Source organism: Mesoplodon densirostris, chromosome 5 (assembly GCF_025265405.1).
Source record: "Mesoplodon densirostris isolate mMesDen1 chromosome 5, mMesDen1 primary haplotype, whole genome shotgun sequence".
NCBI classification, from domain to species: domain Eukaryota; kingdom Metazoa; phylum Chordata; class Mammalia; order Artiodactyla; family Ziphiidae; genus Mesoplodon; species Mesoplodon densirostris.
In genome coordinates, this window is record NC_082665.1 from 120,064,058 (window position 1) to 120,090,279 (window position 26,222).

Consider the following 26,222-nt stretch of genomic DNA (forward strand, 5'->3'; position numbering starts at 1 on the left):
CTCTTCGTTGCGGTGCGTGGGCTTCTCATTGCGGTGGCTTCTCTTGTTACGGAGCATGGGCTCTAGGCGTGCGGGCTTCAGCAGTCATGGTGCGCGGGCTCTAGAGCGCAGGCTCAGCAGTTGTGGTGCACGGGCTTAGCCGTTCCACCGCATGAGGGATCTTCCCAGACCAGGGCTCGAACCTATGTCCCCTGCGTTGGCAGGTGGATTCCTAACCACTGCACCACCAGGGAAGCCCCTTGCTGGATGTTTTAACATCCAGCAAATTAGAATGTGCATTTTTGCAGGAATATCCCTGAACACGATGTACCCTATCGGGAGGCACATAATATCAATTTGATCCAATTCTAGTGATGTTATGGTGGGATCTGGTCCTGGCACAATTTTCTCATCCATCAAGTTAAACTGCATACATGCTTAGTACTGGTGTTTTCGAAGTCTGGTATAAACCAACTGTAAATGATGTTTGAACATAATTCCTAGGTAAAATACCCAATTCCATTCATGAAACAATTTCCTGATCACAGATATGAGAGAATAATTTTCTGTTCCACTGAAAACAGACTGAACAATGTATAATTAAAATAGTGATTATGCTAAAGGCTAGAACTAGATTTTGTTAAAATTTTCTAAATTGTGCTTTATTTGACGTGCTATTTAAAGTTGATTTTAGCCTTGTGGGTATATAAAATCAGTCAAGTTGAAGTTTCCCAGGAGTTCCTTCTACAGATCTTGAAACTGTCGCTGAAAATGATACTGGAGGTTTTGGGGGAGACATAAAATTCTGACTAGCTCTGTTAATTGTTTACAATATTTTACTAATAAGTATAGAAATATCATCATGACAAAGAGCACTGGTTGTTCTAGTTTGAGCATGTGGGCTGACCAGCTAAGAAGACCAGAGGCTGAAGAATGGAAACATGATTCTAAGATACTGGTAGACAGTGAGGCATCTCCTGTCTCACAAGTCAGAGTGTTAAAGGTGGGAGAAATGACAAGTAAGTGATAAGGGAATAATCAGTGAGAACCTTACCTGGCCCCTAGGGCACAGGAAAAGCTAGGTAGAGAGGCTGGGTTGGGACCATACAGCGGGACCCTGGAAGGGCCACTTCCTAATTATACCACATAGGTTATTTGCATAATTGGGACCAAGAACTCCCTTTAGCAGGCATTTGCTGCCTTTGGGGCAGGTGAGACAAGCTGACACCTTGTCCTCTAGCCATAAGCTGGTTCTTGAGACTTACCAGTAATATTTCAACTTCCCTTCAATCAGTGAAAACATCCAAAGTGCCCACTGGGCTGCTAGGGAACAGAGCGCTTATTCACACAGGGCAGGGGTCAAAGCTCAGGTGTCCTTGGGGATTAACAGGGAAGGTAAACATGAGAAGAGTTGGGATATAGGACAAACAGGAGAGGCATGGAATGGCAAAATGGACAGTGCAGGTCTGCTAAAGACATTCATATTCATGCTTCAAGGAAGAATCCAAACACTGCTGCCAAATACCACACACCTGGGACCAAAGGCCCAAGGGCTGCTACTCCGCCATGCCTGTCCAGTGGTGACAAGGCCATCTCCTCATTACTAGAGCTGGAACCCCCAGCTTCCTGATCAGAAATGATTGGGCTGGGGTACCATCCAGTGCCCCAGATATCCTAGAGATATCCTTTGCAAGAAAAAGATACAATTAGACTATTTCCATAAGAATGCCTCTTTCCTAGAAGACTGCCTAGACTCTGCCCCACTATGATGGTTCTCTTCTTCCTTAAGTGCTGGGTCCTGTAGGCTCTAGTTATGTTTTATATTTGAAGACATTGTATTACTACTCATTCACTCAACAAATGTCTGAGTGCTGTCTATGTGCCCAGTGTTGTTTCCAGGGCTGGGCTACAGCAGTAAAGGAGACAAAGTCCCTCACATTTGGAAGTTGACATTCTAGTTGGGGTGGCAGTGGGGCCAGATAATAAACTAAGAAATGAGTTAGAAACATTTCCAGTACTGTTGAGCAGCATTTGGAGAAATAAACTGGCTAATGGGCTGGAGAGGGCCTGTATAATCTCAGCGTGAGCAGATGGTGACAGTCTCTCTGAGAAGTAGGCTGAGACCTGAATGACAAGACAGAACCAGCCATGTAAAGACAGGGAGAAGGCCTTCAGCCAAGGGCACAGCTTGTGCAGAAATCCTAAGGCAGAAAGGAGTCTGGGATGCTCAAGCTACCCGCAGGAAGTTCTCGCGGCTGCAGCACAGTTGGTGGGTGGACTGATGTAAATGAAGTTGGAAAGGTAGGCAGCAGCTAGACTCCAAGCCTTGCAGGCCATGGCAGGGAGCTGGAACTTTATCCTAAACGCAGCGGCAAACCTTCTGGAGGGATAGGTGATAAGACCTGATTCACTTTAATTGACAATTTTTAACTTCTGATTGGTCCACGTTGTATGGTTTCTCATGAATTCGAATCACCTTTCCACCAAAAAATCACCTTTTCTTCCAAGAAGATTTGGGGAGAAACAGCTGACCAAATATGGATGAATGGGAAATATCAAGATATTCAAATCTGGCCTATGGACAAAATACTCCATATTCAGCTCACACACATAAGGCCATCCCAAACCTTCCTGCTATCAGATTGTGTTTCTGATACCTACATATCCCCTGATCTTGGAATTATATTCTTCCTGCTATGGTCTAAGGCATACTGATGCAGCTGTAGGTGATATTGTCAATGAGATATGTTCCCCCCTCTGATCTTACTGATCTCTCTGCCTAGAAAGTTCCTCCCCCAGATCCCACTTGGCTCATTCCCTCTCTGCCTTCAAGTCTTATTGAAATGCTACCTTCCCTGTCTTCCCTGACCACTCTCTTTAAAACAGCATCCCACCCTTTCATGCTGACACTCCCTATCCCCTTTCTCTTTAATTTTCCCTGTAGCACTTATTCCCATCTAGCCTACTGTATTAACTTTCTTTCAATTTTCTGTATTCTGATGCTTTGATATCTGGGGCCTTGTTGACCCTGGAGGAAAAGCCCCTCTCAGGGTGGGTTAATTCCTAGAGATAGCAAACAACTTGCTTTTGATTGTGCATTTCATATGCAAACCCACCAATCCAGAGCCCATACCCCCAGCCAGCTTCTTTAGCAGACTCTCATTTCAGACCACTATCCACTTGCCCTAATCATCCCAGGGCCAGATACCAGAACACTAGGACAGCCCCTACACTCCAGAGCCTGCTGAAATTATTCAAACTAGCCAATCCAAAACCTGATTGCCCTGATTCACCTCTTAAAGGCTTCAGCCCTCTAGTTCTTTCTCTCTCTCCCTGCAACCAATCTCAGTGTTTTCTCCCATGGCCCCATGTGATGTGCTGCCTTCCTCTTGGGAACTGTGAGTGAGAGAGTATCTTTTCAGGGTAATCACTCCTGATCTCTTGGCCTCACTGAACCTCAAAATTTTCTATTAATACACTACATTTAAAAATACCTACTGTAGGGCTTCCCTGGTGGCACAGTGGTTAAGAATCCGCCTACCAATGCAGGAGACACGGGTTCGAGCCCTGGTCCGGGAAGATCTCACATGCCACAGAGTAACTGAGCCCGTGCACCACAACTACTGAGCCTGCGCTCTAGAGCCTGCGAGCCACAACTACTGAGACCGAGTGCCACAACTACTGAAGCCTGTGTGCCTAGAGCCTGTGCTCCACAACAAGAGAAGCCACCGCAGTGAGAAGCCCGCGCACTGCAACGAAGAGTAGCCCCTGCTGGCCGCAACTAGAGAAAGCCCGCACGCAGCAACGAAGACCCAAGGCAGCCAAAAATAAATAAATTAATAAATTTATAAAAAAAAATACCTACTGTAGAACTTATTTGTTTTCTGTCTCTCTTACTCCCCTCACTAGAGTATAAGCTCCCTGAGGGCAGGGAATTTTTGTCTGCTTTTGTTCACTGTTGAGGTTCTAGTACCTAGAAGAGTGCCTGACACAGAACTAAAACACTCAAAAAACATTTGTGGGAAAAAGATTTCATAGAAAGTGCTCAATAAATATGCTCTAAATATTAAATGACTAGAAAGGAAGCCAAGGTGTCTGTCTGTGTCTGCATGGATAAATACGGAGCCAAGCGGCAGAGGGACATGTCCTGGGAGCTGACTTCCAGTTCTACCTCTTAACTTTTCTTTTTTTTTTTTTTGCGGTACGCGGGCCTCTCACTGTTGTGGCCTCTCCCGTTGCGGAGCACAGGCTCCGAACATGCAGGCTCAGCGGCCATGGCTCACGGGCCCAGCCGCTCCGCGGCATGTGGGATCTTCCCGGACCGGGGCACGAACCCGTGTCCCCTGCACCGGCAGGCGGACTCTCAACCACTGCGCCACCAGGGAAGCCCCCTCTCTTAACCTTTCTGGACCTTGATTTCATCGTCTATAAAATGGGGATAACCAACACCTACCTCTGAGATCATAATACTTACTTAAATAATGAAAGGTTATTATGTAACAATAAATAGCAATGACAGTGACTGTTGAATGACAATAAACAGTACTGTGTTGTAATAGAGTAATGCCCAGTGAGCCTAAGGCCTGCCAGATAGGCCAGCCCTGATCCTGTGCCATCAGACTGCTGTGCTTTGAGTCAACTGATGAACGAACTCTCTCACTTTCCTTCCCAGGACAGCAGCAAAGGGAGAATGCACTTCCTTCTTCCAAGCAGCTCCATTACCCCTTATTCCCTTCTGTAAAACAGGCTGCTCCTCATCAGTCACAGATGCAGAAGCAGATCCCAGCAGCTGCAATCCCACATATGCACTCACAGACATGCATGACAAGTATGAATGGGTGAGTGGCATGGCACACTTAGCACTTCCACCAACTCAGGTTGGAGACCCCAGAACTATCAGACTCTTTTTCCTCCCATTTCTCACTTCAAAGTTAGGAAGTATATCATGACTTCAACAAATAAAAATGCTTAGATGAACAAGAGGACTTGAAAAAAAAATTCAAGCTTTCAAAAGTAATATTTAGTCATTATAGGAAAAAAATACAAGAAAATGAAAAGTTTCTGTAATCCCACCACCATGTGATAACTCCATCTTTATCTTTAGAACGTTTCCCCCCTCTCTGAGCATGTGTTAGATGAGGATATTTGCTGAATGAATGAACTAAAACTTAAGCCCTTAAGAAGATGACCTTTCTTCATCCCACTGTCCCTTTGGCTAAGTCTCAGCGTTTCAGGCAGCCTGAATGCTGTTTGGAACCCTTTTATGGTAACTTCACGGTCCTAGGTCAGGCCCCAAGCTCCCAACTCCCTAAGAGAAGGAAAGCGCAGTATAGTAAAAAGAGCACTGGCCATACCAAGAGCCCCAGGGGGAGGATTCCAGCTTTACTGCTAACTTGCTGCACGGTCTTAGACAAATCTCAATCTTACCAATCTGTCATTTGGAAGCACAACTCTAGATCCTCTTTACCAGCCCTTTCACCGTTAAAACTCAGAGACATGAAAGACTGCAATTTGTATGCTAAGCTGACTTTCAGATGCCTTATTTCAGAGGAGGGCGACATTTCAAATCCTCAATTGAAATGAGGCCTCAATTCGTAGGCAGGCCTGCAGCAGAGAAGGCAGCTCCCAGAAGCCAGAGTTAGAACCTGGGCTGGGGAGAAGCAGAAGCATAAGTTGTTGATGACCTCACACAAGAGAAGGCGAGAGGGGAGGCAGGATGCTGTGTGGCTTCTGCAGACTTCTGGTGACTGGTCCTTGAGCCTGACTCAGCCACCCTCCACTTACCACTCCCACTGGGCAGGTGGTGGCAGGGGCTCAGTCTCCAGGTACCCTCTCCTCATGGCCCTTGAAAATCCTGCCCTCTATTCCTCAGCCTTAAAGTGTCTGAATTTATAATAAACATTTAAAGGTAGCATGAGAGACTATGAATTTGTAAAACTGGGGGGAAATGCTTAGACAACATTAAGTGAAAGAAGCAGAATACAGTATTGAGTATACAAACTGAACCGGCTGTGATTATATACATATATAGATAGGTAGTCCATATAGAAAAAGGACTGAGAGATAAGTAACTAAAGTCAAAGTGTCTCGGACTACAGGTGATGTTATTTTCCTATGTTTTCCAAGTTATCTGCTATAAATATATATTACTTTTAAGAGCACATCAAACATAAAAACGTGCTTATGAAATTTCAAATGATACTGTAGAAGATTATAGGGCAAAATGTCCTCCATCTCTAATTTCTTCCCAGCTACTACCGCCATACCCCAATTCCACTCTCCTGCCTGTTTAGTAACCTTGGCTGTTTAGTGCGTAACTCTCAGACTATTATCCACGCATACACACAAACGCACAGACTTGTTCTTACAGAAAGCAGTTCATACTATATAGTTGACTGTTTCTATATATTTTTTAAAATTTAACAAGTGGGAGATCTTCCCATGTCTGTGTTTTCTTTTTTGTTTTAGTGGTTGCAGAGTATTCCACAATAAAACTGTACCATAACCAATCCCCTATTGGAAATAATGCTACTGCCCATCTTCTTGTTAGCTATTAACAAAAACTGCCACTTGAGCATCCTGGGACAAATGGAGAACTTCTTTACGGTATACTCCTAGAAGTAGGTCAAAAGACATATACATGTTCAATTTTTGAAGATGCTGCGAAATGGCTCTCCAGAAAGACTATATCATATTCTCACCAGTGTATGATTGTCTATTTCTCCCCACCCTTACCACTCATTTTGCTCATCTGAAGGGTTAAAAGTTCTTATTTTTATTTGTGTTTCTCTGATTTCTACTGATATTATCTTTTCCAAAAGTTTACTGCTTTTTTTCTTTTTTTAAAGTCCTGCTTCTTTTTAACTTTTGTCCATTTTCCCATTGGGTTGTTGCCTTTTTTCTTATTGATTTCTAAGAACTCTCTATACATTCTGGATATTAATTTTTGTCTATTATGTAGGTTGCCAGTAGTTTCTCTCAGTCTATCATTTGCCTTACTTCCTTTAGAGCGCCCATTACATGTGCCTGAAATCCATCTGGAATTTATTTTTATGTATAATGTTACTTGAGGACATAATTTACCTTACTCTAATGTCAGAAAAACTATTTTAAACTTCAAAAGAACCTCTGTTTTCCATGTGTCTTATACGCTTCCTGTATTTTATCAATCAGAATCATGGAACTTTTAAGGAGACAGGACTGTGAGAAAGGATGAAGCAGCAGCCCTGCCCCCATCTCACAGCCTGGGTGTCTTCATGCCCAGTGGATGCACCACACTGTGCAGGCACCAAGCTTGCCAGGCCCATGAGCAGCAGGGCTCAGGCTCTGGCTCCAGGGGCAGTTCCCATGCTCTGCTTCTCTGGGTCGCACGTCACCAGCGAGGGTCCCCATCTAAGAGAGGATACGCTCCAGCCTAAACATGGCATAAGGCCCAAGTTTAAGGACCTCGGAATGCCCCACATGAGGACAACGTAGTAATTACCCCAAAGCATAACTCCCCTCGTGCAAAAACTCCACTAAATGCGATTTTATTTCTCTGTTTTCTGTTTCAGAATATTTAGGTTCCGTAAGTATTTGCTGAATGAATGCATGAATATAATAAGTGAAATCTTTAAATCATTCATGATGGGAGTAATCAGGAGCCGGCACTGAGATGATAAAGGGGGTTAAAGTGAACAAGAAGTAGATTTTCCAATAAGGCCTCAGGAGAGATGCTAGAAGCTGGGGCAAGAATAACATGCTGGGGGTGTGTGTTTGGAGGAGGGGGGAATCCCAGTCATGTGTAACGGAAAGCTGGGGTGGAAGGGTAGGGGGGTGATGGAGGTGGGGCCGACTGCCACTCTGCTCTTGGGTGTTCTGACACGTCACACTGCCATGTGTGAAGCACAGAGGCTGAAAAACACCTGTGAGTGCATATGCATCATTATTAAATACATGAACCCCCAAACCCCAAGATACTGAAACTCTGCAATTGGGAGTCAAAAACTGATGTGGCACCTGCAGTCACTGCAGCTCAGTGGGTTGGGCCAAAAGGAACCATCTGCACTGTCCCACCTGATCCTCCCAGTGACCGTGGCCATGGGTACGGTAGACAGCTGACTAGGTTAGAGGTCAGGTAGGGCCAGGACGTGGCGGGGCTGCACTTGCCACCCTGCCCCCATCAACCCCAAGAACCAGTAGGGCAGGTGGAAAACAGAGTCCAGGAACCTGCTTGAAAATGTGGGTGGCCTGTCATTGTTTGACTTAGCTATGCTTTTGTTCACTTAGACTTCTGTTGTAACTTAATATTTTCTAGTTGTAGAAGTAAATAATGTCATTGTAGGAATTTTCAAAACTCAAAAAGTTTTAAAGAAGAAAATAAAACAATCACCCAGAATCCTTCCAGATAGCAGGTTTTGGTAAATTACTTTCCATTCTTTTATACATTAATAAACTGCTCTCTTTCACACATACATCTACCTTTTTGGGGGTATGGTTTAAAAATTCCTTTTATTGTGATAAAATATATAAATATAAAATTTACCATTTTAACCACTTAAGTGTACAACAGTGTTGTGTAACCATCGCCATCCTCTACATTTACGTTTTACATGTTGTCCTTTACTGAGATCTTACAACATGACAGATATGCTAGTCATTTTACTTGCAGTCTCGTGTAATGTCTGCAACACTGCATGCGCATAGGTGCTATTATGATGCCCATTTGATACCGAGAACGTGGCATAGAGAAGTTAAGTCCCTTCTGGCAGGTTGCAGAAGTGGTAAATGACAGAGCCAGTGTTTAGGGCAGGTATGCAGGACTCTAAAATCTACACTCATAGTTTTGAGCCTCATCTAGATGAAGGACCACAGTAGGGGTGGGGATGAAAGTGTCTTAATGCACCCTATTATCTGCACACACAAAAATGAATTTAAAAATTTCTAGTTCAAATTTCAAGTGCGGAAAATCTGAACTATTTCTAACCCAGAAGAATGGAAATTGCACAGTCCTCATTCTATTTAGCGAGATAATTTAAGGATCACAAAAATATTTACAGGGCTTTCATGAGCTCATCTGCAACCTACATCTCCCAAACCTATTTTCTACCATTAAGCACCTGACCTTTCAACTCTACTGTCACAAGGTTATGCAGAAACAACTTCTGTGGTTCGGGATGAGCAATACAGCCCAACAATGGCACCAGGAGTGGCTCTTCTCAGAGCCTAGTTGGTGACCTCCATGCCCCTACTCTGGAGAACACACTGTTCAAAGCATAGAGCAAGCCTGAAAAATGGAAAAGCAATCCTGATAAACTATTTTTTTTTTCAGTCCTTACCCGTGAGGTTTTTTTGGTGTTTGCCACCCATATGTCCCCTTGATTGTTTCAGAAAAGGCATCTCTTAGCAATGGGATCCAAGTCCAGAGCACACCACCCAGAATCACACATGTGAATTGATGCTGTTCATTTCCTTTATCCTGATGATGCTGTGAGAAAGACCCGCTCGAAGACCACCACCGGGCCCAATCTGAGAGCAGGTTTTCCTGGCTTGGTATGATGTATTATTCCAGGGGATGGGGGACGGTGGGGAGGGGGTGATTCGTAGATAGAAACTGTGAGGTAAAACAACACCTTCATCCCCCTCTAACTCTCTTCAAGTTCAAAGTCAAAATGAAGCAACTTTTACCTTAAAGCAGAGGAACCCGACAGGCTAGCAGAGGGGGATACTGACTTTCTCTAAGACAGAATCCCAAAGCAAGGACACACATTTTTAATATCCATGCTGAGGAACAGGGCGAAGGTATATTCCATTTCAAAAATTGGCTGGGGGCTCCCCTGGTGGCGCGGTGGTTGGGAGTCCGCCTGCCGATGCAGGAGACACGGGTTCGTGCCCCGGTCCGGGAGGATCCCACATGCCGCGGAGCGGCTGGGCCCGTGAGCCATGGCCGCTGAGCCTGCACGTCCGGAGCCTGTGCTCCGCAGTAGGAGAGGCCACAACAGTGAGAGGCCCGCGTACCACAAAAAAAAAAAAAAAAAATTGGCTGGGTCCACCCACAGGTCAGACGCAGCTGGGCCTGTAGGTGGCGCTCCTCTGGGGAAGTTGACCCCTGCAGAGTGGCATGGCCTATGGGCAGAGGCAGGGGCAGGAAGGAAGAAGGGCTGATGGACATCGCAGGGAGAGCCACACTTTCGGTTACTTGAGTCAACAGGTGGGCTCTGGGGGAGAAATCTAATCCTCTCACTAGGAGAGGTCTGTGAACCCTAAGGAAGAATTCAGGAGTGTCAACACAAGGGAGCAGGGAAATTAATCACAGTCAATCACGGCTGTCCCGGCTACCAGGAGAAGGCAGGTGGAATACACAGGGCTCTGGGAGGGCTGTGTTGACTAGAAACAGCCTCCCTGGGAGAGTCAATACTATTTTAAGAGACAAACAAGTGTGACTGTGGTTAAAGATAATCATAGTCAGATGTTGGCAAAAGTAGACAAACATTTCTAGGCCTCTGCTATTTAGGGTATGAAAGTGTGTGTGTGTATGCCAAGCAATGCTTATGTTAAGAGCTTTGGTGGCAAAGGGTTTACATATGCAAATAAAAGTAATACCCGGCAAGAAAAAGCTGCTTCTGGAACTGCTAACCCATCCCATAGTTTCAGGGACACAATGTGGAACTGTACCAAATTCCATTACAGTAATAAAAAAATATAGAACTTGATAAAAGGATCAGAATCAAGCTGGGCAGCAGGGTAAGTGGGAGAGAGAGTAGAATATTGAGAAGAGACCAGGACTCAATTTATTAACCACATGCTCTTGGGGAAGTCGCTTCATCTGTCTGAGCCTCAGTCTTCTCATATGTGAAATGTGAAATGTAGGCTGACTCTCCAAAGAAGAACAAAGGGGAGACTGTAGAACCACATGGTAAATCATTTCCATAGATACTCCACTCCCATCCACGACCCCATGCTATTTCCTTTGCCTGACTTCTTAGATGAAGAGTATCCCACCTGACCCTTCAAGACACCCTCCCCGTGTTACCGCTTCACAAGGCCTCCCCAGCACACAACTTCCTTACCCCTCCAGAAGAGCTGGCCGTGCTGTCCCCTGAGCACGTGCAACAGAACAGGCAGAAGGACTTCAGCTGTCCTTAAACTCACTGCCATTTCTCATTAGACCAAGGGGCCTACGGGTCAACAGGGACGAGGCCTGCTGGCTGGCCTCCCCAGCACAGGAGCACCCCAGATTTCCCAGCTTTGTGAGCTGAAACCCTGTCCCTGCTCAATCTCTAGCCTCATCCCCACCCCAGGGGTGGGTCCTAAAATAACTGGAATATTTTATTCCCTGGGCCACAGGGATTAAGTCAAGGACGGTCACATGGCCTGACTCCACACGGGTCCCAAGAGAGTCAATTTGGGGGACTTTTGACTTCCTCCTTCCTGCTGAATATGAAGGTGTATAAGTGAGTTTCACTCTTGAAAAAAGTAATTTAAAATCTAACCAATAATAAGTTTAACCAAAATTTCAAGTTTCTTTGTTTTTGTCTAATAGTGATAAATACGGTTTCTGAATACAAGAAGCTCTGATTGGTTGCTAAGGACAGAAGAGAAATTTCTAAGCCATAAATGGAAGATCAGATATTTACCAGAGCATATCAGGTAACTGTAGTAATTAAAGGAACACAACCAAGATGATCAACTTTGGACACGAATATAGGATAATGGCACAAACTAAACAAATAAATATAAAGGTCTTTAGTGGTGACCTGCTGAGAAAGTGCTTAAGAATTCAACACGTTGGCCAGGTGTAGGCAGGAGACCTTTTACCTCTTTCTTAAGAAAAACTGTCATCCTGAATCAGCCCTAGGACCCACCAGATCAGCAACTTGTTTTGAACAAGGCCACTCTCAGGGATCAAAAATTGGGCAAAAGTCCAGTAATTAGAGGTCTAATAAGTTACAAGTCTGTTTTCCTGGAAAGCTTTGAAAAATATTCACTAATCCTCCACCCCACTTAATGGTCCATCTCAAATTACTGCCCTGTCAGAGAAATATCTGATAATGAGAAAGAATATTATTGTTCATAATAATAACAGCATTTATTGAGTGCATTCTATGTGCCAGAAAGCTAAGATTATACTAGGTGATACACACACACTCCAGTAAATACCTATATTTTCCCAAGTATAAGGATGAGGAAATTAATATAAAGAAGCTAAGTAACTAGACTAATGTAATTTAGCAAATTCTAATGCCAAGATGGGAACTCAGTCTGACCCTCTCTAACCCACAGTCTTCCCTTAGAGACCTGAGCTCAAGAGAGAACTGCCCTCAAAAATCCTGCTCATTTACTTACAGAAAATGACAGAGGAGCACAAGAGAGCTAAATGGCCCATGTTCCCTTCTTAGACAAGTCCCTGTTTGTAAGACTAACCTGGACACTGTCACAAAGTGCTAGAATCCCAGCTCTAGAAGCTTTGTGATCTGGTTCTCCTCTCAAGTGCACAGCACGCCAGGGCATTTTGGAAAGACACATACGCTCCACATGGCCTCTCCAAACCTGCCTCTGTTTGTTAGAGAGCAAACAGAAAAATAAGATTGTCTTGTCTGAGTCACAATCTGATACCATTCTAAAAATGTCACATATGTACGTATGAATTTTATGGTGTAGGATGCTAATTATGACTATAAACACAAATTGGAGGTGCAACTAAGTTATAATAAGAAATATTTTACAAACTAAACCGGTTTCAATCCTTTGCATTTGCATATTTTTATACTAAAATTTTTTTTTAGTATAAAAATGTGCAAAGTTATTCTACCAACAGAATTACAGACCCTGCCTCTGTCCTGTCTCTGAGATACGTACACGTTGAAAGAGAAAAAAATGCAAACCCAACAAAGATGCACCCCAGACAACGAAACAAGGGCTGAAATCTATACCATACAATGTGCAGATTGTATCTCATGAACCTGGGACTGGTGACTTTGGAATAAGAGGCAAGAATGAGCACATAATTGTGGCATAATGCTTGGCAGGAAGCCACGGTAATTACAAAGCCAGGTGAGCTATGTCGCTGATACTTTACAGTGGGAGGAAACCAGGAGGGTGGAGAATTTGGCTGACTTTCTCCCAGGGACCCAGCCAAGCTAGGATAAACCCCAATCATCCTTTGCAATGACGACACTTCTCCCCACCCTGAACTCCTCCACTTCTCCCCCCCCAGGGCTGATCTGATCTTTTGGGGAGACTTGCCCACCTACTCTTCTAACTCCTACAACACACACACACACCCCCAAGAACAGACCAGCTCTGATTTTGCTCCTGCAGTCCTCGCTTGTGTATGCTGGCAGAAGGTCACGGTTAAACTTAGACCTGACCACCTCACCGGGAAGGAGCTGGGAAACTGGCTGTTTGAGGAGATCCACAGACACTCTGGGAGAGGTAGCTGATTACACTCCAAGGGGAAGCACTATTTGGTAGTCAGGGTGTCAGTTAAATCGGGAAGGGGATATAATTTCCAAACCAAAGCACAAAGAAACAGGGACTTAAAAATTAGAAAGGCTGGGAAGAACCCCAGAAGGTTACTGAGGTCTTCGCCCACCTTCACACAGAATCCAAGTAAACAAATAGGATTGTCTGTTTTTTAAACCCTTTGTGGAATGGGAACCGGAAAAGGTCTCAGAAGTCTACTGAGTACACTGTCCCGCATGTTGTAGAGTCAAGTCTACAGCACTGCTGAAGAGGTTCACTCTGACTCAGCTGAAACCTGTCCTCATGCATGATTGGGGGTGTATCCCTACAGGAGGTGGCAGTTGTGGATGGCAACACCTTAGAGCAGAAACTAGAGCCAGGGGGGAAGCCCAGGGTGGGTAATGGTGAATGGGAATCTGGCCCTTTTCATCTGGATCCCAGTGTCAAGATATGTAGGAACGTGACAGCTCCCTAGGACTCAGGTCATGAATTAGGAAGTGAGGGCCTCGGCAATGATCCCTTATGGACACAGCACAGGTTCCCCAGGTGCTCGTGGACCAAAGAATGGCGCATGAGCTCTTGAAGCAAGCCAGTGTCAAACAAGGTGACCTTCATAAACTGTCTCGCTTTATGCTTCTTTTACTCTACTTCCCTGTGTTCTCCCATGATATTTAGCAAAATCTTCTGGAAAGACCCTTTAAATGTGGTCCACTTGGGGACCAGAAGAATGGCAGTAACAGACTTTCAGTACTTATATCAGTTCCTCACACAAGGTCCCTTTTGCCCCAGTGTAAATTCTACCTCCTCCCCTCTCCCTCCAACAGATACTCTCACAGTGCCCTTTGTGAGCACTTACAAAGATCTGTGTGTGTGTGAGAGACAGATCTGCTGCCCTCTCTAAACTGTAAATTTACAAGGGCAATGCCACACCCACTTTGTTCACCGGCTGTGATTGCCAATGATCCCCCAGTGTTGGAGCAGTCAGAGATGACCAGCCCAGGAAACTTTGAATAAGGCACCCAGAATACTGTGGCAGCCACAAACCTCCCTGGGTTGTCTGGGAGGGCTTCATGGGACCCTGATTAGACTGGAGCACACTGGCTATCCAGGCCTGGCTTCGGATCAACCTTGACCTTCCATAAGTCCTGGAAGGTCATAGGAAGATCCCATGACATGTCTAAAGAAGGTCCCCCGTATAGCCTTGCCTCACTTGGAGACTCCAGGCCAGTGGAACAGATCCTGATTTTGTCAGGACCCATGGGACCTAGCCCTCAGCTCTAGGTTCTGGGAATCCAGCTGTGATTTCAGAGTGGTAAAGTTCCCCCAGAACCCGTCTAGACATTTAGAAACACCAGATGCAAGTGGCCACTGTAGGACAGATTCCTATGGGAGCAGATCTAGAGCAGGTGGCTAGGACATAGTTTCAGGAACCTGAGAGCGATTTCTGATTCACTGGGATCCCTGCCCCCACCCAGATTCCTTCCAAAGAGCTGGATTTCCCAGCAGACTTGATCAAGTGCTTCTATCCTCTCCATCCACCCCCCCACCAAAAAAGGGCAGGACTATTCTACGTTTCACTGTCTTCTCTGTACAGGTATAAGCAATATGCTACAGACAGAATGATACCATTTTACTCATTACCAGCTGAGACTTCAGGCAAGTCTTTTGTCTTTTCCAAAGTGCTCTTCTCATGGATAAAACTGAGATCTTTATGTTCTACGATGCTGTAAAATTCTAGTGTTCTATGATGCCATACAAGCAAGGCGTGCTATATATTCAACTTTCCCTACACAAATAGGGAGATGGTCCCAATAGCCTGTATAGCACTGCACTCTGCCAGGCACTCGGTGATGCTTCAGGAGGACACAAATGGGATGAGAAATGCTGTTCAGAATGAATCAAACACTCAAACGTCATTCAGCTAAATGGCAAAACGAAACTTGCCCGAGTTCGACCAGGAGCTGCATGCACCCACCTAGTCATGCCTTCTCTGGACCTCGGTCCTGAGTCAGAGCAGCGGGCTCCCTCCGCCCCATCTTATCCCTGAGACCCTGGGGACATGCAGGCCAGCCACACTTCTTATGTCATATGAAGAGGCAGGACTGGAGTGAAGTCCGTCAGCTGGGGGTTAGGCAGCTGGGAGATGGTAGCACGTTGTCAGTCTTCCTGTTCACTATTCTTTTCAGGACTTCCCCACATTATGTGCCTAAAAGCTGGCTAATCTGAGCTCCATGAGGAGAACTTGCAATTTCAGTGCTGTTTGTTTCCTCACAAACTATGTTGCTCAGAAAGGAAAATGTATGACTGCTTTGCTTGAAATTTTCAGTGGAGAATGCCTATGGGCATCTTTAAGCATCAGAGGGACTGCCATCCTCCTGGAATTATGGAGGGGCTGCGGGACGGCCTTGGATTGGCCCTGGAATGGGGTGAAAGTTTCTAACTCTATATCCTTTCTACTCCGGCACATCAATGTATCATGGACTATAAAGTCTAGGACAGCTCCATCTAAAGGAAATATAATGCAAGCCACAAATGTGAGCCACATATTTTATATTATATAAAAAATAAAATTATATAATTTTATATCATTTAAAATCTTCTAGTAGTCACAGTAAAAAAGTAAAAACAAACAGGTACAATTAAGTTTAATATATTGTATTTCACCCACTATGTCCAAAATATGATCATTTCAATATGTAATCAATATGAAGATTACTGAGCTACTTTACATTTTCTGTACTAAATCTTTGAAATCTGGTATGTAATTTATACTTACAGTACAGCTCCATTTGGACCATCCTCATTTCAAGTCTGCAATAGCCACATATGGCTAGTGGCTACAGAATTAGACAGCACAGCTTGAGAAGGCAGGTCTCACCTCTCCTCTGTGGTCCCCTGCACATCCCTGCTGCTTTGCTCACACTATATACTCAGCTCTTTAAAAGCCCCTGTAGGGCCCAGAGGGAACCCTACATCTTCTGAGAAGTCCTCCCAGATCACCCCAGGCACTGTGCTCTCATCAGCTTCTGCATAACGATTTTAGTCAGAAATCAGGCAGGACCTTGAAGCATCTTTCCTCCTACTGTCTTCAGTAACTATTTTCCTTTTTTTGGTCATTATTTACTGTTTTATGCTTATGGGGCAGCTCCCAAGTTGGACTGCAAGATCCTCAGGGGCGTGGAAACATCTTAAATTCTCTATGGTTGCTAGTCTAATACTTGCCACATGGTACTCAAATATTTGGGGATCAATACATAATATGGTCAGCTCAATTTCTCATATGATTAAGGAACTAATGAAATCATTTGAATGTGACAGTTGGCACAGTTCCACAGAGATTTCTATACACTCATTAATGCTAACAATAATCCAACGCGTACACAGCACTCACCATGTGCCAGGTCTAGGTGATTTACGTATGTCAACCCATCTAAGCCTTGTCAAAACTCCGTGACTAGATTCCATCATCCTTTCCATCTTCCAGACAAGGAAACCGAGGCAGAGTTTATGTAACTTGCACAAAGTCACACAGGTAACTGGCAGAACTGGGATTCAAACTCGTTCTGGCCCCAGAGTCCAAGCTCTTAATCATCATGATATATTGCCTCCCAATCCAGAACAACCCACAAGATGAATTTTTTTACACCCTGCTTATCAGTACGTAGCTTAAGCATCAAAGGCTTTCAGCCAGCATATTTCGTTATATAAAAAGAATTAAGTTAATTCAGAAAATGTAAACAGAAGTAAACAATAGGAGAACATGAAATTCCTGGTCCCAGAGGATGTTTCTCATAAATCCTCTTTAAACAAAGAACAGTGCATTCTTCTTTTCAAAGGGTATAAAACTGGGGATAACTGGCAACAACTAGGTCTTGAAATTTGGGATGTCCTTTCATTCAGGACCTCCACTTCAAGGGATTTATCCTCAGGAAGTAATTATAGGTGTGTGTTAAGACTTAACTGTAAGAATGCTCATTACAATATTGTTGATAATAGCAAAATTAGAAACAACCAAACATAGGGAGGTTGAAAATGAAAACAAACCATATTTACACATGATAAAATGAGACCTAGTAGTATGTTGATAAACCAGCTCTCTGAATAAAACAAAAAACCTTGATTTGTGGTGTCTGGTAACATTCTGAGTATAACTACTCCCACCATGGCTGATTTCAAACTACCAATGGCTTAACCACTGAATATTCAACAATCCCAACCTGAGCTGAGCTGCCATACCACTAAAGGCATCCAAAAAAAACGCTGTGGAAGTTGCTTAGTATGTTATGAGAAAAAAGTTTGTAACGCTACTATACCCTATTTCTGGAAAAAATACCCAAATGGAAAAAAATTAAAAGGATATATTTAAAATGTTAACATAGCTCTCTCTAGGTAATGGGATTTTATTTTCATTTATCTGTATTTTTAAATGTTTTCCCAATGTTTATGTATGATTTTGCTAGGCAGACAAAAAAAAAAAAAAAAAAAAAAAAAAACCAAGGCTCTCTTTCCCAGTAACAATAATTTTGAAATGACCTATCTTTGGAGGCATGTCTCAGAAAGAGAAACAGAGAAATCCCTGGACCTACTCATGAAGGCAACTGCACAATTAGAAGTCTCACAAGTGAGGAGATTCCTAACACCACGTAAGCAAGAAAAGGCTGAGGGGGTAAAACATACAGCTCTAGCCCTGTGCACACTGGTCTCACGGGGGAGAGGGGTAAGTCGTACCCCTCCCGTGGGGTGAAATATGCCTCATGGAAAGGAAAGGTGGGATGTAAGGAGTGGAGATTCGTAAACTCCAGGACAGAATCTGCCTGTACAGTCTGATTCTGGAAAGATCTATCGCTTAACCCAGGGGTCTTCCTTATCCCTTCTCACCAAATTTTAGCCATTATACTAAATCAGTACCAACAATTGTCAAGTTCAATTCTTGTCTACAGCGAAACCCTTTGTAGCCACTAAAAAGAGCCTGGAAATGCATCTCTATGGAAAGACGTTCTGAAGATTAAGTGAAATCATGTTTTAAGGCAGAATATATTTATAAATAGGAATCCATTTATTTTAAAAGGGGTAAACATATAGAAAAGGATACATTAAGTGATTAAGTAGTTGTTACGAGGTAGTAAGGATTATGCTACAAAGTTACGCTTTTATGGTCTTTTTTGTTTGCCTAACTTTTGATTTTTTTCTGAAGCAAGCATAGTTACCTTTTAAGAGTCTGAGGAAAATGAACATAAGAGGGAAGGAGTCTTAAATGGGAAGAACGATGCCACAACTACCCTTACTCGCCCCTGGGGGCTGAAGGGCTCACGGAAGATGTAGGTGATTCCTAATTTCAACCTCGTCCCTGTCACCCCTGACCCTCCTGGCAAGTAACAGTGAGTGGTAAGGGCCTCCCCCACTTCTCAAAGCAGAATCCCCAGGAAGCAGGTCACAGACGCCCTTGCTGGAGCCAGGGGAAAGGAGGAGGAAGGTGGGGAGGGTGGAGAGGAGAGAAAAGAACAAACCAAAAATATTAAGCCTCCTGGAGGGCTTGTTAAAACACAGACTGCTGGGGCTCACTCCGGAGTTTGAGTCAATGGGGCCAAGAATCTGCATTTCCATTTCTCCAGTGTTAACCACTCTTGGAGAACTTCTGCTCGAAGCAGAGAAAGAAGATGAGGAGGCAGTACACAGGTGTGAGCCTGACATCCAGCATCTGTGCAGAAGTGAAGTGTCTGCAATTCTTTTTAACAGTGAGGCTTGCTTCTCTTTTGGATGGGGAAAGATAATATCCCTTTCTCCCTGGGGGCAATAATGGAGATGCTAATGGTGGGAGAGCAGAAACTGGGACTGTCCTGAGAGCCTTTTGCACACCAGGTGCTGTAAGAGACCAAACAGGTGCCTACAACTAATCCCACCCCAAGGAGAGCAAGTACCTGCATACAGAGATGTTTTATGAGGTACTGTTTCAACCGAGCAGCGGAGGGGGTTTCCCTTCCTTTCAATTTGCCAGTTTCCTCACTATGGTCTCCAGCAAAGCAAGAAGAATGTGAAAGGACCTGTTGCATAACTCTGATCTTTGCTCCTTTACCTGGCTAAAGCCAATCTGGCAGCCTCTTGGCTGCCTTGCAGGTGTAACCAGGGCTCACCTCCTTGCAGGAAGTATAACACAGAAGGTTCTGTCAACCTCAAAAGAGGAACTCCATTAGTCACTGAATAGACCAAGCAGGGGGGCCAAGCTACCCATGTTTCCCAACCACAAGGAATACACAAGATAATGGCCAAACCTCAGAGAATGTCCAGAACCTTGGGGGCTGCTGTGGGCAGGTCATGATTTTTACCTAGGCAAAAACAGCCTGAAGAGGACCTGCAAAGCTTTGCAAATGAAGGGTGTGCAACAAACGTTGGCTGATGGGATCAGAAAAATGGCTCTCAATTAGATTGTTAGCCAAAGTCAAGGGGCAGGCAGGAAGTGATGTCTTTTTACATAACATAGGTTTTCAGGACCTAAACTTCAATCCTGGTGTAGCCATGTTCCAATCCTTGTACATTGTATTTCCCCTCAGAGAAGAATAACTCGAGGATGCTTAGGGTATCTTGCCAGTACCTTCTCTCAGATGTTCTTTTATATAACCACAGTGATTATAACACTAGAAGCATTGTATCTTTTTAAAATTTTTAATTGGCTTAATTAAAAAAGAGGAAATCCCTATCGTACTTATAGATCACAAGCTTTCTTCCCCCACAGTGGCAACTCTACAGCACTAAGGCACAGATGACAATGGTTTGAACCAAGACCACTAAATTGCTTAGGAAGGTAGATTTGCAGCATTACCACCTAGAAGACCCACGGATATTTAGCTGTGAGTCCCCTGAGTATGGGTTCTATGTTTCGTATTCCAACTACTGTTAGTAGCTAACCTTTTTAAAGCACTTTATATGCCTGGTGCTACGCTAAGCCCTTTACATACATTGCCGTAACTAATCCTCAGAGCAGCCCAATGGGGTCAGTGCCATTATGATTCCCATCCATTCTCCCCCAGTATCCAGCGCAGGGCTGGCAGGCAGTCAGCACATAAACATTTGTCAAATGGACTAAAACACGGTGTGTTACATAAACACCAGTGACTTTCAAAAACGGAATGATAGGAATGTATTTCATTGATTCATTTCCACCTGAAAGGGTACATTTCATGAAAAGAGACAAGAAAGAAAGCGGGGGGGAAAGGGGCCTTTGGAATTAAATTGAACCAGAGGGGAAAACATGGACAGATATTTACTAAGAACAATGTGCAGAAGCTGCTCTGGGAAAGACAGAGGTGTGACTGCGGTCACTGCCTTCTGTGGTCTTGGGACAGAACAGCCACTGAAGGCAGAACAGGGAGGTCCAGATCTCACTGGCTCCAGGCAATGCAATCACCCCCCAGAACCACAGATGATTCCACAGTTGACACCCAAGTTCCAGCTTGGGGTCAGCCTCTACCCTTCTAATTTGGGCCAGCCGTGCCTTTGTCTAGAGTAAGAGAAACTGCATGCCCAGGAAGACAAAAATGGAGTCGCAGAAAGAACACTGGAAAAGGGCTCTAGGTCTGACTCTGCTACTAAATGGCTGGATCTCAGTTTCCTCCTGTAGAAAAAAAGATCTATTAAATAATCGCTAAGATTGCTTCCAGTTCTAACTTCCCATGGTATAGCCCCTTCTGCTTGAGAAGCCCCCCGCAGCTTTTAGACCCATGCTCTTTCTAGGGCATGGAAAAGCTGGGCCTTGGTCTGAAGGAGAGGGCAGGCCATGCAGCCACTCACATTCACTGAAAAGGAGAAGCACTTCAAAAGGATGCGGAGTCTTTTTAGGGCAGAAGAGAAGCCCCAAGATTCAAGAGGAACTTCATTAAGGAGAAAACCAAAAACACTGCTCCAGACTAAGGTAGGCTTACAGCATTTTGGGGCTCCGAAGTGAATCCCCCATGTTCACTTTAGAAAAAACAAAACAAACACCAAAACCTTTTATTTTGAATAAAAACACAGAGTCTGAGTTTTTATCTTTTTATCTCAGGTTAGGACTTACCAACCTGTAGCACATGGAACCCCTGGGGTGACATGCCTACAGCACGATCAGTGATTGTTGGACCCATAGTCGAACCAGAAGAGGACACTTGGCTTCCACTTCCAATCTCCTCCACCCCAACCAAATCCATATACTCCTATTTCTACTAGGCTACATTATGACTGGAAGGCAGGGAATAATTGATATTCTTGTTACTACCCACTAGTCAGAGAATCAGGTATGGGAAAAAAACCATAAGATCTAGGTTGGCAACAGTACGTATGTGTGGAAATTCTCCCCAGGTTAAGGTATATCCCCGGGAGGCAGAGAAAATCGAGAGATATGATGGACAAACATACATGCTAAATGGTCAGTTCAATTTTCATAGTGGTAAAGGCACTTCCTGGAAGATAAAGAAATAAAAAGGGATGTATACCTCAAGGCCCCAAGGCTTCTCTGACCCTTGGGTGGTTAACTAAAGTAAACAAAAGTGAATGTCACTTTTGTTCCTCTCTGAGGTTACCAACACCTTTCTAAAGGAACTTGGTGTCATGGTTTCACACATTAAATTCAGTTTATAAAATGAGCTGTACTAATTCATGGGCCAAAGAAGGAATATTCACATCCAATCATAAGATTCCTGCTTAGTGATTCTGGGGAAATGTAGGGGGGAAAAAAAGAAATTATAGATAAGGATGACTCGGGATGCCCTGTAAACCCCCATAACTCTTACCCATACCCTGTGATGTCAGCCCCAATCGCCCCTGTGGTGAAAGAGCCATGGGACTGTGATCCCAGCACCTCTCCCGTGAGCTTACTCGGCCTGGATAAGTCGCCACCCTTATTTCTCTTCACTTCTGAGACAGTCTTCTGAACCAGGTACCGTCTCACAGTACAAATGGGGAGATGTGATGGCACATGGGCTCGAGAGGCAAGGACAATGACACAACAGTAAGCAAGTATAAATAAATGCCATGCACACTGTGGAGAAGCAGAGGAAGGCAGCAGTCAGGAAAGGTTTCCAAGAAGGGACTTTTGTCCATATACCCAAAGTTAATTGACTAGAAAATTAAAGGCTCTAAAACTGGCTTCCAAATATCAAGGTCTGAAAAATCTCTAGGCTCCATGATCTAAGAAGTCACAAAGTCTGGTCTGTAGCACATGACTTAGCAACCCTCCAGGTGACTTGAAATCCTTTTTGTCACTCGGAAACAAGCTGCTTTTTAAAATTGTAAGATCACTACAGAAGAATCCAGAATGGATCCACTTCTTCAGGTATAGAGGAAAGTCAAAGTAGCCAAAGAAATCCTGAAACTTCCCACAGAGCGCGACATCAGTGATCAATCACCCTTCAGACACACACACACGCCACTATTTCATGTTTGGCTATTTTTCACTTCCAAAAAGGCAGTTATAAATGTATTTGCTGTCCTTTCCTTCTCATCCATCTCTATTTCTGTTCTACCCTTGGTTTTCAGTTTTCCTGCCCTTCAATACTTATTTCAAGGTACAGAAGGAAGGTCATCTTTCATCAAACCCCTTTGCCACACCCATACTCAACAGAACCAAAAACTGGAACAGAAGAACACAAGAGAGTTGCCTTCCTCACTTTTCCAAATCCAAAGACAAGCTCCACTAACTGCATCCATATTTTTCTCAAATATGATCTTTAAAGGCCACAAAGGTACGTCACTAAATCCTTGACTCTTACCCTAGGGTTAACAATTACAACCACTTAGGATTCACCAGAGCAAGTCCAGGATAGCTTAGCTTTGTGTCAAAAATAACCAGAACACTCCACTTCCTCTTGGTTCCTTTGTCCCAGACTTTAGAAGGAGGTGTCCTTTAAATGCTGAGTGACTGGAAGCCACTTAGTCAAGGCCCCTTGACTCAGGAACCATAGTCGTGAGTTCTAAACCATTAGCTTCACAGTCATCTGTACAACCAGAAGAACTGGTTTAACTGAAAAGGGAGGCCAACCGTCCCTGGTGTAGATGCCCTGCACTCCCATCAGCCTCTCAGACTCTCGCCCGAGCCCTTCCCTGTGTTGCAGTTGGGGCAAGCTTCTTCCTATGGAGTTCTGGGGCTCTGGACAATGCATTCAAGCTCAGTACAAGACATTATCTTTTCAGTCTGCTTCGAATATATGCCTTCGGGCTGGGTGGGGACTCTGAGCTCTCCTTGCTGTTAGAGCAGACTCAGGGAGCCCCCGGGCAGTGTCCAACACCTCAGACACATCAGCCTGCCCCGCGGCTGCCAGGGGCTCTGGGAAGGGTGGCTAAGTCATGTCCCCCACCATCTTTCTCAGATTGGAGCCCCAGTTTTCCATCTTCACATGTTTCAAATGTGGCAAAGAATAAGGACTAAAGAGGGAGAAGGCAAGAGGCACCCACCTTTGTTACCCTCCTTCTCCCTTTTAAGCTGCTTTCACTGCTTGGGCCTTTTGCCTCCCTCTGTCTTCAGCTGAGAGGCGATGGTGTCCTCCAGCTCTGGCTCCAGCAACACTCCCCCCACCCCGGCCCCAGCAAGCCACAGAGCCTGCAGCCGCCGCTTTCCCAGTCCTGCAGACAGGAGGTGACCCAGCAGGCACCCCAAGGGGGCTCCCTGCCCCCTCCTCTCACCGCCACACGGAGGGCCCGCCAGGGCAATTCACAAACAAAGCAAAGGCTGAGAGACCCCTGGAGAATTACTCTGTAAGGGAGCTGCGGCTGCCACACATCTGGACTCAAGAAGGCAGCTGCAGGGCCTTTAGATAAGCACCGCCCACGTTCCTGAATTCTGCCTTGGGACAGGAAATGGACTCCCAAGAAATCTTGCTTGGAAACCCTTCACCATGAAAGCAGCCCAGCCTTCAGCGCAAACCCACCCACTCGGATTCCCTTTGGCCATTTCCTGCTTCCTCTCCCTTTTCATACCCCCTTGCTTCAATTCCCAGCCTTGGTTCTGAATGTTTCTGAACGAGGCTTGGATTTTTGTGAGGGTCCCTGGCCTGTTAAAATTCCTTCTCCCTCTGAATTCTGATTTTGAGAGTTAGCTACTACTCAGTTCCAAGCTATTCTAATTAAATGCAGGATTGAGAGAATCTGACGCTGAGATTATGAACCTTAATGACTTGGGGAAAGGTCCTTCAGATTTAATTAGTTTTCATAGTCTCCTACCTGCTTAGGATGGAGAATTTGTCAGAGCTATGTGTGGGGTGAGCACAGAGGACGTGGTGGTCACTTGGATGAAGTTTATTCACCAGTAACTCCCAGAGAGTTCCATCAGGACTCGTTAGGCGAGGATGGGTAAGGAGACTGGGGCATTGCAAATAGGGGTGGAGGCGAGACACCCAACAGGTGAAAGTTTAAAAAGGCTTATGCCAAGTGAGAGCCTATATTCTCACTTCTAACCACACAGAAACAGAATCTCTCCCACCCTCCAAGCTGAGGTGTTAAAGTGACATGAACTGTGTTAGGAACATCTGTTAACTCTGTCTAGGAAGGGCTCGATTTCTTTTTCAGGATAGGCTACACTTTCCTTCTGTCATCCTTCTCACCATCGTGCTTTGCAGGCTGATTTTGGGGAAATTAGTTGCTTCCTGCAAGTCTTCTCGACAACACTAAAATTAGCAGAATAATTAAATACAGTCCTAACTGGGTACATAGAGTTCTTGGTTAATTAATGAGCCAAGCTCCGGCCCAGAGCTGCAGACCCACGCTGACCTGCCAAAGCCCAGGCAGAGAAAAGCCCGCTCTAGTCCCCAAAGAAAGTTGTCACTTGGCAAAAATAGTTCCTGGTGTAGAGACAAGTGTCAAACACATTCCTATAGCTAAGAGTCATCTGTTAACCCCTCGGCTGAGGTCCATATGTAAATGAGAGCACGAAAGTGTGACTCTGCCACTACAGGGACGCCCAGAGCTCCGAGTGGCCTCTCCCTCTCCCTCGCAACCGCGCCCCAACCCCTCTGCAGGCTGGAGCCCAGCATCCAAAGTCGCCGGTAAGTAACTGAGTTCCCAAACTTCAGCTCCGCATCCAAGTCAGAAGCTCCTTGAGAGTGGAGAGCGAGCGACCCGCTTCGTGCCGCAGAAACTGCAATGAACACAGTTGGGAGCAAACCCTCCCTTTGCCGTGCTCCCCTCCCCACCCGCATTTTCCCCAGGCCACGGTCTACTTCCCCCCACCCCATACTCAGCTTGCCCGGTCTCTGCCTAAAAAGAAGGAGCAGCACCGACAGCCACTCACCTCTGCACGGGAAGCAACAGCAGCACTTCGCCAAGAACCACCCCAAAGAGGGACCTCGGGTGTACGCGCGGTCGCCGCCCTTCATGTTGCCGCGCGGCCCCAGCGCTCCCGCATGGCCCGGGGTGCCCGCCGCTGTGGGAGCGCAGCAGGCAGGCCACCGCGGCCCCGCGGCCCCAGAGCCAGCTCGCAACCTCGGCCGTCCCTTCCCGCCCTCCTCTCCCGCACCGCGGCAACGACTCCGACTTTCTGGGAGCTAGGGCCACCTTGGGGAGAAGGGGAGGGGCCGGCGGGGAGGGCGGCGCTGGGGGCGGAGTTCCAAAGTCCAGCTGTTTGCCCGAGTCCCTCCGGCAGCGTGGCCCAGAGCCTTATGCAAGGCCGCTCTGGCCGCCGGCACGGGGCACGCACGGGGAGGAGGAGCGTACACAACCCTCGGCGCAAAACAGGTGCTTCCCCTTTAGTGCAGCTCCCTCTCCTCAAAGGCCGCCACAGTCAGCTCTGGCTTAAAATCCGCAATCCGATGAGGCCAAAGAGGTGGGAGAGAAGCAGATTT

The 26,222-nt window shown here is 45.4% G+C and overlaps 1 protein-coding gene across 3 annotated transcripts in view; it reads right to left on the bottom strand.

Moving 5' to 3' along the window:
- LOC132490794 (kalirin-like) overlaps positions 1-25,867 on the bottom strand; it is a 110,222-nt gene extending 84,355 nt beyond the window's left edge. For 2 of the 3 annotated variants that reach the window (XM_060099430.1, XM_060099429.1), the window contains exon 1: positions 25,673-25,857. In XM_060099430.1, coding sequence (XP_059955413.1) covers positions 25,673-25,757 — 85 coding nt within the window. In that variant the 5' untranslated portion in view covers positions 25,758-25,857. Of the gene's footprint in view, positions 1-25,672 lie in introns of all 3 variants that reach the window. The other variant, XM_060099428.1, reaches the window with a different exon arrangement.
- Positions 25,868-26,222: the final 355 nt, after the last annotated feature.